Raw genomic sequence first — 14,548 nt, 5'->3', positions numbered from 1 at the left:
GTTGGCACCAAAACATAACTCTGCAAAATAATCTGAACACTTCAGAATGTGTAAGAAGCCAATTCAATATCCAATTAAAGGGAATTCATCAGGATTAGATGACTCATGGCTCAGAATGACTGAGTCCATTCAACATATTAAGCATATTGGGCTAATAAAACTAGACTGCTCTGAGCTGGACAAATCTGGAGGACCACCAGAGGACAGTAGAGAGGCAGAAAACTCAGTCCCTTGGTTGAAATCAACCGAGTCCCTGGGTTTTTCCATTCCATGATCTGCAACTTTAACAAAAAGCAGGAGCGATTGTAGCCTCTTTCTGCCTGCTTTATCAGGTAGACCATATAGGAAACATGACCAGATAAGCTAATTCTGTTTTATTGTAAAGCCACATTAACAGAATGTTGTAAGTCTGAGAGTACAGTTCCCCCACCATTTTCTTTATAGCCCAAGAAACTAGAGAGAGTCCCTTCTTGAACCTCTTGCCCTACGTACTATCCAGCTAACTGGCTATGCTCTCTCTTATCTGGCCATTCCCTATTCAGCATCTCTTCATCTCCCAACTTCAGTCCCAGGTACCATTATACTTCCCTACTGCCCGTTCCTTGCCCTCATCTTCACAAAACCTCTCCACTATCAAATCTTGACTAGAAAAAAATCAGATGAGGGTTTTTTTTCAGTCCATACTTCATGGCAGCTAAGATTTTGAGTTAAGAGTTTTTGCATCTCTTTGTTACATTGTCTAGTGGGTGTCTAGATTTTTGCATCCCGAACATTTTTGTAGCCAATTGTGGGGTCAAAAGAATAAAAGAATAATAGTACAGAATGAAGGATGAGGCAAAGAAGGAAAAACTCCCATGCTACTATCACATCTCTTATTCAAGACCCGATTGACTTAGCAGCAATAACTGCAGCAACCTACACTTACAAGAAGAGCTCTTAGAGTTTCTGCTGGTTTTTTGGTGGATTGCCCTTAATTGCTGTCTACTTCTCTTCACTCTTCACTCGTCTCCTTCCTGACTGAAGAAATGGGAGGAGAATAAAGAGTATAAGAGTATAAGGAGTATAAGAGTATCTGACCTTGATGAATATAAATCACTGGGACCCAACAGATTACATCCCAGAGTTCTGAAGGAGCTGGCAGATGTTATCTCAGAACCACTGCACCATATCTTTCATAAATCCTGGAGCACCGGGGAAGTACTTGAAGATTGGAAAAGGGCTGATGTGGTTCCCAACTTCAAGAAAGGGGGGGGGGGAAACAGACCCAGGAAACTACAGACCAATCAGTTTAACATCAATACCTGGGAAGATCCTAGAAAAGATAAAGAACAGATCTGCAAACAACTAGAAGCAAACAAAGTTATAACTAGTAGCCAGCACGGGTTTGTTAAAAACAGATCATGCCAAACCAATTTTAATTCATTTTTTGATAAAGTGAATAAACTAGTAGAGCAGCGAAAGGCTGTGGACATAGTATACTTAGATTTCAGTAAGGCATTTTATAAAGTAGACCACAACCTACTCCTTGGTAAGGTAGAAAAAGGTGGAATAGACAACATCACTACCAGATGGATCTGTAGCTGGCTGGCAAACCGTACTCAATGAGTAGTCCTCAATGGCACTACATCCACATGGAGAGAAGTAAGCAATGGGGTACCACAAGGTTCCATCTTAGGCCCAGTACTCTTCAATATCTTCATCAACGACTTAGATGAGGGAATTGAAGGAGAACTCATCAAATTCGCAGATGACACCAAACTGGCAGGGGTAGCCAACACCCCAGAAGACAAACTCAGGATCCAAAAAGATCTTGACAATCTTGAATAATGGGCCCTATCCAACAAAATGAGTTTCAATGTGGAGAAAAGCAAAGTTTTACATTTAGGCAGGTAAAAGCAAAGGTACAAGTACAGAATGGGAAAGACGTGGCCTAAAAACAGTAACTGTGAGAGGGACCTTGGAGTCCTAGTGGACGATCAGTTGACTATGAGCCACCAGTGTGCAGCATAGCCAAAAAAGCTAACACAATCCTAGGTTGTATAAACAGAGGCAAAGAATCAAGATCATGCAAAGTATTAGTACCGCTTTATAAAACCCTAGTAAGACCACACCTGGAATACTGCAGCCAATTTTAATAATAATAATAATAATAATAATAATAATAATAATAATAATAATAAGAAGAAGAAGAAGAAGAAGAAGAAGAAGAAGAAGAAGAAGAAGTTGGAAGGGACCTTAGAGGTCATCTAGTCCAACCCCCTGCTCAGGCAGAAAACCCTATACCATTTCAGACAAGTGGCTGGCCAGTCTCTTCTTAAAAACTTCCAGTGTTGGAGCATTCACCACTTCTGGAGGCAGGTTGTTCCACTGGTTAATTGTTCTAACTATCAGGAAGTCTCTTCTTAGTTCTAGGTTGCTTCTCTCCTTGACTAGTTTCCATCCATTGCTTCTTGTCCTGCTTTCAGGTGCTTTGGAGAATAGCTTGACTCCCTATTCTTTGTGGCAGCCTCTGAGATATTGGAACACTGCTATCATGTTCACCATATCGCAAAAAAGATGTTGAGAGTTTGGAAAAAAATCAGAGAAGAACAACTAAGATGATTAAAGGCCTGGAGACTACAACACATGGAGAACGGTTGCAGGATTTGGGAATGGCCAGTCTAGAGAAAAGAAGGACTAGGACAGACATGATGGCAGTATTCCAGTATTTGAGGGGATGCCATGCAGAAGAGGGGATCAGTTATTCACCAAAACTCCAGAGGGCAAGACAAGAAGCAATCATTGGAAACTGATCAAAGAGAGAAGCAACCTGGAATTAAGGAGAAACTTCCTGACAGTGAGGACAATTAACCTGTGGAACAGCTTTCCTCCAGAAATCGTGGGCACTCCATCACTGGAGACTTTTAAGAAGAGGCTATACAGTCACTTGTCTGAGATGGTATAGGTCCTCCTGCTTGAGTAGGGGGATGAATTAGAAGACTTCCAAGGTCCCTTCCAGCTCTATTCTATTCTTCAAGATTACAGTATCATATATGGCCTACAAAGATCTCCTGACGAAAGAGATACAGGACACATTCACTCTGCTGCCTTCTAGCTGTCATTTGGTGTGCTCAGCTCAGTTCAGATGACAGGTTTGCTTTGGGGCCCAGAGAGCTTTAATTATTCCCTGCTATAAAAACGTTCAGTTAATAAAAGTTTCACTCCAAACCTGGCATGTTTAAGGCATTCACAAATTGCTTTATTTTTGTAAGTCAAGAAAAACAAGACACTTGAGATTGCAAGTCTATTGCACAATTCTAAACGTCAGCGTAGTGATGCTCCAATATTACTCATGTTTTTCTAAATACCCCAGGTTATGAGAAACAGGAACTGGGGAAAATTTTACAAGTTCCCAGATTTAGATGAAGGTCTCTCATAAATGTTTAGCTGCATAAAGAGGTTTTCCATGTGGTGCCTTTCTAGCTGATGGGCTGGCACTGCGCACGTGTTTGAGGGGATCGAGAGGCTACCCTGGCACTCTTTTGAGAGAGAGGGGCGCACAAGAGGTATTGGAGGGAAATTGTTTCACACAAAACCTACTGAGTAACACCAGAATAAATCCCATGTAACGGGAAAGGAGAGGTGTCCTGGTTGAATCCAAAGCGTAAAGCAATGTTAGCACCACTCCAGTGTTTTTTATTGCTTTTTTTTTAGAGGAGGAAAATGTTCTTATTCACATACTTCGATATTCTCACGACCAGCTTGTAGAAATATGTTTAGGGATGTGATCCATCTCCAGCCGTTTTACTGTTTTCAACCAGTATGTGTGCTTGCATAGGAAAGCAAATCGCTTTCCCCATGGCTGTGTTCACAAAATATGCTTAATCATGCCAGAGAAAGAGCTGGTGTATATATTTCTATGACCTACTAAGCTTGGTTCGTTTTAACTTTGCTTAGGTTTTATGTGGCTTAGCCTATTGTTTAAATCCAACCTCTTTAACTGGTTTATAGTTCAATGGATTATGCATGTCATGAAAATTAAATAGGTTGTTGATAATCAGAAAATGGATGGATGGATGGATAGATAGATAGATGATAGATATTCTGAATGCCAATACAGAGAAACCAGTTTTACTGCTAAGAAGTCTAAGAAGTAACGCCTAAATATAACTGAGGTACCTACAGTATGTACTCCCCTTGTTTAGTCTACTAAGGATGAATTATTAAGATTACAAGAAACCTATTGTTAGCTGTTGCTCGTAAACACAATTAATGTGTTTTTACATAATCTTGATTCCTTCCTGAGAGATACCTATGCTAATTTACTATAGCACAAAATAGCAACAATCATACAGCAACAACTTTCCTGCACTGAAGGCTAATTCTAGCATCTCATGGTGCAGAGTTTGGTCCAGAAACATCTGTTTATCTTTCAGGTAACTTAGAACAGAAAAGGGCTACAGGGGGAAGTACTGGCTGTCCTCCAGCTATGTTTGGGGAGATATTTCCCAAACTTATAAAATTCTGGTGGATAAGTTTCCTATTTTTCTGGTCACTTGGTTAGAAGGGGAGACTGGCAGAACTTTTCCTTGTTTTACCCAATTTCTCAGTCCATAATCTTGGCAAGTGGGTGCTTCAGAATTCTATGGGTTGCCCAAAATGGCACTGATTCACTCTATTTACATGGGATATTTCTCTTCCGATGGCATGTCAGGCAAAGATAATAGGCGAAGGCACCTGCCACATTACTTTCTCACAGCAGCTGAAACTATCAAAGTATTGATTTGAACACCAACTGGTACACCAGAACACCAATGTCTTTATGTATATAAGGAATCCATGTAAAGCTTAAGGTGTATCTCTCAGAGCAATCAGGCTTTATATGGCAAAAATTCTTTATTCTAAACCTGCCAAAATCTCAGTTTGCAGAATGTATTTCAAAATAGTCAACATTTTTTATTTTGCAGAACAAGGAGAGTTGTACAAGTTGAGCTTGGCTATGTTTAACTGTAGCAGGAAGCAAAGGGGAGAATACATACAATCTTACCAATTCTCTTACTCCCCCTCTATCTTGAGTGCTGGAGGTCTGGGTATAGTTCCTGCAGATAAAAGGGTCATGCGCAAGCAGGTCACAGTGCCACAGTATGATGGAATGTTGTTCAGATTCCCAGGAGCATGGGAATGCATTCCAGAAGAGCAAGAGGCAACACAGTTTAGATCATTTATGTGAGAGAAAGAGGGTGAAGATTGTTAGGCATATGGTGCTAGCCTACAATGTTGGGTTGAAAATATATTAACCATAATGCTATGGCTTTAAGAAGTTAATTGGCCAATGGGTGTGTAAGTGTTCTCATGGCCATAAGAGGAAGCTAGGAACGTAGCTTCTCTCTCTCTCTGAATTCACTGCTTTCTACTGTTACTGTTTTTGCTCTGCTGTTGGTTTACTACTGTTGTAAGCTGAACTGTGTATTGACCTCTGGACCGGTAAGAAGACTTTGTATTTTGGATTGCTACTTGGACTGTTTATTTTTGACTGTGCATTTTTGTTTTTACACCACCTCAAAAGTAAACTACTTTTTGCTTTTAGAACTCAGTGTATTTCTGTGTGTGATTTTTACTGCTCTCAGTGCCCTTCCTTGTCTGTGCAACTCTTTGGTAGCACAAGGAGACCTCTGCACAATAAATTCTTTAACACTGGTTATGGGCCCAGGCCTGTACTGAGAGTAAGTACACACAGTTTTCCTAGCTGAGTTTGTATTTGGTGTAAAATGGCACAGGAACTGTTGTCAGGCATCTCCTGGATAACCCGGTTGGATGGGACAAACTATGTTTCCTGGTCCACAAGATGCTGCTTGCTTTTGCGCAAGGAAGGACTATGGACTGTTGTAAATAACCCACCAGATACTACTGCTTGGGATCCAGATGATGAAGAGGATGCAAAGAAGTTAGACAACTTTAAACGTAGCAATGAGAAAGCTCTTTGCATTATTGGACTAACACTGAATGACCAGCAGCTTGTCCATATTCGTGGTGAGGAGTCTGCTGCTAGGTGTTGGGATGTTTTGCGAAGGCTTTATGTTCGTGACAGTGTGGGTGCACATATACACCTTACACGTAAGCTGTTTAGGGCTCGTCTGCAGAAGAATGGAGATATGCTGACCCATTTAAATTACATGAAGGCAACTTTTCAAGAGCTTCATGAAAAGGAGCTGATTTTTTCAGAGTTGCATCAGGTCTACATTATTCTGTCATCTTTGGATGAGAGTTATGATGGGTATGTTTCTTCTTTGGAAGTCCTGACCAGAGAGGAACTGACATTGACTAACATTACTGGGAGACTGCTGGAAGAGTCCAGAAGGAGGCGTGACAGAGACCAGCTGAGAGAGACACAGCCACAAGAGGAGCAGCCATTCTCCACTGCTTACAACGTCAAGAAATGTTATTCTTGTGGGGCTAGAGGGCATATAGCCAAATTCTGTAGAAAGGGTAAAAAACAGAATGTAAATAGCAGTGGGAAGGCTAAGAAGGGCATTGGTTTGGCTGTTTCAGGTGAACCAACATCCAGAAATAATGAATTGTGGGTTGTTGATAGTGGGGCTTCACAATGCATTACTAAAGTGAAAAAGAGGTTTGTTAATATGAAAAACAGCAACCAATATGTTTCACTAGCAAACGGTTGGAGGATGAAGGCCTCTGGTGAAGGTAATTCCTATTGTCCATGCATTAATGAACAGTTACCTATGTTATATATACCTAAGCTAAGATTCAACCTGTTATCTGTAAGGGAATTGGTTAAAGTTGGGTTTGTGGTAACATTCAGAGGGGAGCAATGCACTATTGAGAGGAATGGAACCTGTGTAACTGCTAATTTGAAAAATGGTTTATTCGTTCTCACAAGTAACCAGGTTAGTACAGTTAAAGCTAACTCGATATGTGAGAACAAGAAGCCACATGATGAATGTATACATTTATTGCATAGGCGGTTAGGGCATGTAAACTTTAACTCACTACGTAAAACAGTGGAATTAGTAGAGGGAGTTAAACTGAAGCCATGTAGTAAGTATTTGAATTGCAATGCCTGTAATCAGGAAAAGAGTAAGGCAACTCCTGCACACAGGATAAACAGCTTCAAAACAACTGTTCCTTTGGAAGTTGTGTTTGCTGAGTTAATTGGACCCATGAAACAAAGTTTAGGAGGGTCATGTTATATTTTAAGTATCCTTGACCACTACTCTCGTTATGGATTTTGTTATCTGCTTAAGTCAAAGGCAGATACTTTCCAACAATTTGCAAACTGGCTGAAGTTCGTGGAGAGAAAAACAAAGAGAAAGGTACAGTGCATAATTACTGATAATGGTACTGAATTTACAAATAAGCGTTTTGTTGATATGCTACAATCAGCTGGCATTGAGCATAAACATTCAGCCCCTTATAGGCCTCAACATAATGCTTTTGTTGAGAGACGTGGGCAAACGTTACAAGCCATGATGAGAACCATGTTAAGAGATTCTGGCTTAACAGATAGACTGTGGGGGGAGGCAGCAAAATGTGCAAACCATGTTCTGAATATAGTTGTTAATACTTCTACTGGTAAAATACCATATACTATATGGCATGGTAGAAGACCAAACCTTGATTACCTGCACACGTTTGGCACCCCAGCTTGGGTCCACATTCCTGCACAACTCAGGAGTAAAGGCCAACATAGGGCTAGGCAATTATACTTCGTAGGTTACGAAGCTAACCACAGATCCTATCGTTTCTGGGAACGAGGCACAACTAATGTATATAACAGTGCTAGTGCAAAATTCCTTGAGCACGTTGGTTGGGATAGGTTAGAGCAAGAAACTGTTAATACTGATCCTCTAGTGTTTGAGGACTCCTCTGATAACGTAACTAGTAATGATAATGCATCTCCTGTAAATATAAAAGATGAAGAGGAGATAGGGGAGATAATAGATGAATCAGAGGAAGGAAAGGAGTCAGAAACTCAAAACCCTGTAATTCCTTGGCGTTCAACGCGCATCAGACATCCACCTGATCGCTATGAAGCCAGTGTAATATGTCAAGTTAGTTCAGTACCTTCTAACTATGATGAGATCAGGATGTATCCTGAAAAAGAACAGGCATCATGGAAAGCTGCAATGAACAGGGAGTTGAAGTCTTTGCAGAATCTTAAGGTTTATCAGAAAGCAAAACTGCCACCTGGTGAGCAAGCTATAGGTTGTAAATGGATATATAAAATAAAGAAGGGTGTAGATGGAACTATAACCCATAAGGCACGTTTGGTTGCACAAGGTTTTGCCCAAACTACTGAGGATTATGACGAAGTGTTTGCACCCAGTCTAAGGGCAACTACTTTAAGAGCAGCTTTAGTATGGGCGGCTAAAAACCAATATATGGTTAATCATGTAGATGTTGAAACTGCATATCTACATGCTCCATTGCAACATACTATTTATTTAAGAATACCACCAGGATTGACCAGTGATAGAGACCATGATTGTTGGGAGTTAAAGAAAAGCCTCTATGGATTGAAATAATCAGGCTATGAGTGGAACAAATGTTTAGTTAATGAGTTAAGTGCAATAGGTTTTGTAGCCAGTAATGCTGATCCTTGTTTGTTTAGAAGGGAACACAACGGAGCATTATCTTTTCTCTTATTATTCACAGATGATATTGCAATAATAACAAAAACTGAGTTAGAAGCACAAACTATCATTTCAAGATTGCAAACTGAATTCACAATTAGAAATCTTGGGGAAATAAGCCACTATTTGGGGTTAGATATTGTGAAAACAAATAGGGGTTTTAAGGTGTCACAAGCCAGTAAAATATCTCAGTTATTAAAGAGATACAATATGGAAATGTGTAAACCAGCAAAAACTCCGATGGCTATGGATATTAAGGACACTAATGTTGAGAGTCCTGTATTTGATAAGACTATGTACCAATCTTTGATAGGAAGTCTTATGTATCTGAGTAATTGGACTAGACCTGATATTTCTTACTGTATAAACCAATTAGCTAGGTACAACAATAATCCAACTGTTAGACACTGGCAATCAGCTAAACGAGTATTAAGATATCTGAAGCAGACTATTCACTACTCGTTATATTTAGAGCCAAATCGTGAGTTAATCCTTACTGCATATGCAGATGCGAGTTTTGCCTCTGATTCAAACAGTCGTAAATCTACCTCAGGGTTGGCTGTAATGTTGGGTGATTCTTTGATTGGATGGAAGTCTATTAGACAAAAACACATAAGCTTATCTACAATGGAGGCTGAATTTTCATGTTTATCAGTGTTATGTACAGAACTGCTAGTGTACAAACAATTATTGTTAGATATGGGTTTAAATGTAAATGATCCATTCATTGTGTATGAGGACAATCAAGCTGCAATAAAGATGGCTAATAATGCTGCAGTAAGAACAAGATCTAAACATACTGATCTTCGTTATTTAAATGTCAGACAATGTGTCAAAGATAAATTAATACAGTTAGAGTATTGTCCATCTGATGTAAATATTGCAGACCATTTTACGAAGGTACAAAGTGCTGTGAAACACAATGCTAATTGTGAAAGAATGTGCATAAGATTGTAAGAGTTATATATTATTCTACCCAAAGGGGAGAATGTTAGGCATATGGTGCTAGCCTACAATGTTGGGTTGAAAATATATTAACCATAATGCTATGGCTTTAAGAAGTTAATTGGCCAATGGGTGTGTAAGTGTTCTCATGGCCATAAGAGGAAGCTAGGAACGTAGCTTCTCTCTCTCTCTGAATTCACTGCTTTCTACTGTTACTGTTTTTGCTCTGCTGTTGGTTTACTACTGTTGTAAGCTGAACTGTGTATTGACCTCTGGACCGGTAAGAAGACTTTGTATTTTGGATTGCTACTTGGACTGTTTATTTTTGACTGTGCATTTTTGTTTTTACACCACCTCAAAAGTAAACTACTTTTTGCTTTTAGAACTCAGTGTATTTCTGTGTGTGATTTTTACTGCTCTCAGTGCCCTTCCTTGTCTGTGCAACTCTTTGGTAGCACAAGGAGACCTCTGCACAATAAATTCTTTAACAAAGATGGCTTCTCCCCAATAGTTACCAGAGTATATGTTTTATGGTGCAAGGTCTGCTTTAGTTTTGGCTAGATATCTGTCTGTAGGCAAGGAACCTGCTTAGAAGAATCTCAACAGGTATTTCTTGTTTTTTTAGAACCTGGCATAGTTTGTTCTTGGATGAGGAGGTGCCTGGAAACTGGACAGGCAGAGAAGGAAACCCCTCTTTCCCAGGGATAAATTTTTAACTGAATGGCTGCATTTTTTACCTTCATTTTGTTGTTGTTGTTAGCTGCGAAGTCGTGTCTGACCCATCGCGACCCTATGGACAACGTTCCTCCAGGCCTTCCTGTCCTCTACCATCTTCTGGAGTCCATTTAAGCTCACGCCTACTGCTTCAGTGACTTCATCCAGCCACCTCATTCTCTGTCGTCCCCTTCTTCTCTTGCCCTCAACCTTTCCCAGCATTAGGCTCTTCTCCAGTGAGTCCTTCCTTCTCATTAGGTGGCCAAAGTATTTGAGTTTCAGCTTCAGGATCTGGCCTTCTAAAGAGCAGTCAGGGTTGATCTCCTCTAGGACTGACCGGTTTGATCACCTTGCAGTCCAAGGGACTTGCAGGAATCTTCTCCAGCACCACTGTCCAAATAGTTTTAAGATCTGCAGTTACAGCTTGCAAACTCAAAGTAGGAATGATCAAGGAAATGGTTTTCATTTTACTAAAAGCAGCAAAATGCAGATCTGAGTATATGTTGAAGTTAATTTTGCATAAAATTGCATGGCTGAGTTAGCCATCTGAGCAAAATAAATAAACAGGGAATAGGATAGGATATAAAACTACTCAAAGCTGAGCTAACAGTGCTTCAAAGAAATAAAGGATATCCCCATGACTAACTAATATTCTCCACCAACTTTTACCTTGGTGTTTCCAATATTCCCATGGTATTTTAGATTTTGGAATTTAATTCTTAGGTACAGTTGCATATAGGTTTTCTCTAGATTCTTGTTTCCTGCAGGAGCTTCCAGCCAATACTCACTGGGAACAAAGACATCATAAGAGGGGAGCCATTTTGCTCTATGGCTGCCCAAAATCAGGAGGAATCTGAGAACAGCTTTTTAGAGTAAGACATTTAATTAACAAGCATAAGTTTTTTTAATGAGCTGTACTTCTCTTCATTGGATGCATGAAGTGGTTAAACCTACACCTCTTCCTCGCTGAGATTCTGTATCAGTGTAGCTGTTCTCCTTCTAAAGAAGGGAACTTTGGTTCATGAAGCTTATGCCTTTGAACAAAATGTGTTAGTTTGAAAAGCTGCTCTCAGACTCTTTCTGATGGGGGAATTAGGAAACTCTTCATTTGTTTTCCCTTGAATCTACTCATCCTGCCCATCTTTCATTGGAAAGCACACTGGCTGTATCTTGACAGTCCTGAAATATTCCCTCAACTGCCCACTCAAAACAAAGAATCCCATTAATCCTCTGTAGTAAACATGGCTTTTCTACCAATGGTAATCTGTCATATCAGGCAGCATGATACATGCTGGATAAATAATTGTGCCTGGTCCAGCTGTAGTTCCAAACTTTGCTGGGTGTTCCTGTGGTTGTTACATACAATCTTTCCAGCTCTACCCTCCTTTGATGCTTGAAAACTTGTTCCCTTTGGACCACCAAAGCCAAACTGTGCTTTTTCTGGCTGGGATTTATTCTTGTTATCCACTTTCTCCAGAGAGCTTTTTACAGAGCCCTGAACTGTATGTAGAATCTCCTTTATAGTTAGTGAGTCAGAGGCTGGAAAAGGGAGAGTCCTGACTCATGTCTTCCAGGGAATTGGAAAGACTAGCATTGGCCTGGGATAAGATCTTTCTGTTAGGCTATGAGGCGGTCCTATCCTAAAAAACCTTGTGGGACATTCAGAGATGACTTTTAGCATCCCAGTAACAGATCTCTGAACATCTTCTGTGGTTTGGCCTTGGTCCTATTTATGCAGCAAAATGACACAAGTCAAAGCAGTTTGGACATGAAGGATCTGCTGGAAACCAGTTGGTGAGGCAATGGAGCATTTTGCTTAAAATTATCTCAGAAAAACTCACATTTATTCATTTTTAGAAATGGTTATTGAAGATACCCATTTTAATTTTTAGAACTGCAAGACAGAAAGCAACTTTCACAGTATTTATATACATTATTTATCTATGCAACCTTGCAGTGCTGCCCACAGAGTGGGATTGTGCTTTTAGATTCACCCCTGCCATGGCTCATCTATTATTTTATATTAATGTACTGGAAGAGCTTGAAAGGATTGACCAGTGATAACACCACTGCCTAGGGAACACCCAGTTGGGGGCCTCCTATCATGTCCCCATTGCTTTCAAAGTGGTGCCTATTTATCTACTCGCAGTTGATTAAGTTGCTATTATTTATATGATGGCAGCCTTAAAAATGCTTCCAAATGTTATCATTGGGTTGGACGAATTTATAGACTTGTGCATCTTGAGTATAGGTCATTACATTACTTATATGTCCAAGCTCTTGGGTTACATAGAACAGTATGTTGACCTGTAAATCTCTAGATTAGATACAAAGCTTGCATAGAATGGTGTAAGCTTGACTCTCAACAGAATGAATGATGGGTGGCTGGAGAATTTGGGGAATTGAAGTCCACATGTCTTAAAGTTGCCTAGGTTGAGAAACACAGATTTAGATTTTGCAAAGTGTGAATGTTCTCATAGCTATTGCAATTTGATGCAAAAATGAAAGATTATTAACCATTGCAACCTAATGATTCTATTCAATTCTTCTCCCAGGGAAAGGACGGATTTGGATGGATGATGTGGCCTGCAAGGGAACAGAAGATAGTCTTCTCCAATGTAGCTTTTCCAGCTGGGGAAAAACAAACTGTGGGCATGCTGAGGATGCTGGAGTGAAGTGCTTTAGGCAGTGATAGGACAAATTTTACAACCAGAGAGTGAACAAAGGACTTACTGGAGAAGAAACTATGAGACCTCAGAGGTTGTTAGAATAGCAGAGATACTGTGCTTTCTTATTGCCAATGCTATCAAAAAGGAACGGCCCAACTTCTGCCTTTATATGACTCAGGTGCTACAGTAGAAACTACTGTAATTCTTCTATCCAGCCTGTAATGCTACCGGGGGAGGTGCCATTTCATCCTTCATCCTTATATCCTCCACTTTTCCTAATGTATACAACAAAGTTACAAGAAGCCAAGCCATTTAAGGCTTCCATTCATTACATAGAATTTGAATAACAAAGGTTGATGAACATATTATTGCAAGCTATGTGTGACGCAGCCATCAAACCGGCAGGACAGCTCCGGAGCTGAAGATACGCTATACAGGGAGAAGCTGAGCAGCTACAGACATAATAACCTGTTTGCTTAGCAAGCTGATGATTATTGCATTCTGAATAATAAAAATATTTGAGATGTTCTGTATTTCTCTTTGTTGCACAAGAAAAAAGGTTCTTCCTTTTACAAAGCTATATAGGATAGGAGGCGGCCTACATATGAAAGAGTATAGTATTTAGCATAACAATAAGAGCTGTACTATAATTATAAAAGATAGGGATAGAGCCCTTGGTGTTTATGTACATGCTGAAATGTACAGTTCTTTTGTCAGGGAAAAAGATGATAGTTCATGCAGATAGAACATATATTTGTGGTACAGTGGCAGTATAAATGAGCTCCAAACTGTCAGTGGCCAGTGGAAATGGGCCCCCAGAAGTCATTTTCCATAGATTGCAGAATTATACAGAACCTAGAACAGGGAAAAACCTAACATTTAATAACAAACTCTCTCTCATGCACTTGAACACCCACTTTTAAAACAACAACAATCACATGTATTCAAGTAATCTCAGTGTGGATTCATCACTGATTCCTCAGGCACATTTTCATACAGCCCTTCTTTCCAAATCTTTCAGAATAGGTTATAAAGCAGAAAGTGGTAATAGATGACTTGAAATTTTGAAACAGAAAAGCCTATTCAACCCTTGCAAAATATTTGCAAAAGTCAGTCTTAGACATGCGTAACTAAGAGAGTTATTCTACTGTTACAGAATATACAGAGTTATTCTACTCTTCCTTTCTTAAAATGTTGAAGCTTAGATGTTTTAAACTCTGTTATTTTGTTCAAGATCTAGTTATACTACAAAAACTGTATCTGCTGCCAACAGTGCACTCTACAGCTTGGTGGCTTGAAGACGTGTAGATGTGATGTGCAGACTAGCATGGCTGGTGGGGAATTCTGGGAATTCAAGTCAACCTTCCAGCTTAAAAAACACTCTTGTGTAGAAACTCAGCAGCATGGTGACTTAGGCCTCACTCTAGTATCACTATCTGATACAAAATTATGGACAGAAGTTTATTAAACGAACTGGTTAACTCAATAAATAAAGTATTTCTTTTCAAACTGAAGAAGATTGTTTTAAAAATATAATTTTGGAGGTAATGGTGTGTTGCATTTCTAGAAACAGTTGTAGTTTGCATGACC

The 14,548-nt window shown here is 39.7% G+C and overlaps 1 protein-coding gene across 1 annotated transcript in view; it reads left to right on the top strand.

Moving 5' to 3' along the window:
* Positions 1 to 13,662, top strand: part of SCARA5 (scavenger receptor class A member 5) — a 120,583-nt gene extending 106,921 nt beyond the window's left edge. The window contains exon 9 of the mRNA XM_081322813.1: positions 12,845 to 13,662. Within this exon, the coding sequence (XP_081178939.1) occupies positions 12,845 to 12,981 (137 nt within the window). The 3' untranslated portion in view covers positions 12,982 to 13,662. The remainder of the gene's footprint in view (positions 1 to 12,844) is intronic.
* The last annotated feature ends 886 nt before the right edge of the window (positions 13,663 to 14,548 follow it).

The sequence above is a fragment of the Vipera berus genome, assembly GCF_964194415.1.
Source record: "Vipera berus genome assembly, chromosome: 1".
Classification (NCBI taxonomy): Eukaryota; Metazoa; Chordata; class Lepidosauria; order Squamata; family Viperidae; genus Vipera; species Vipera berus.
This window is presented reverse-complemented; position numbering and strand designations above follow the sequence as displayed.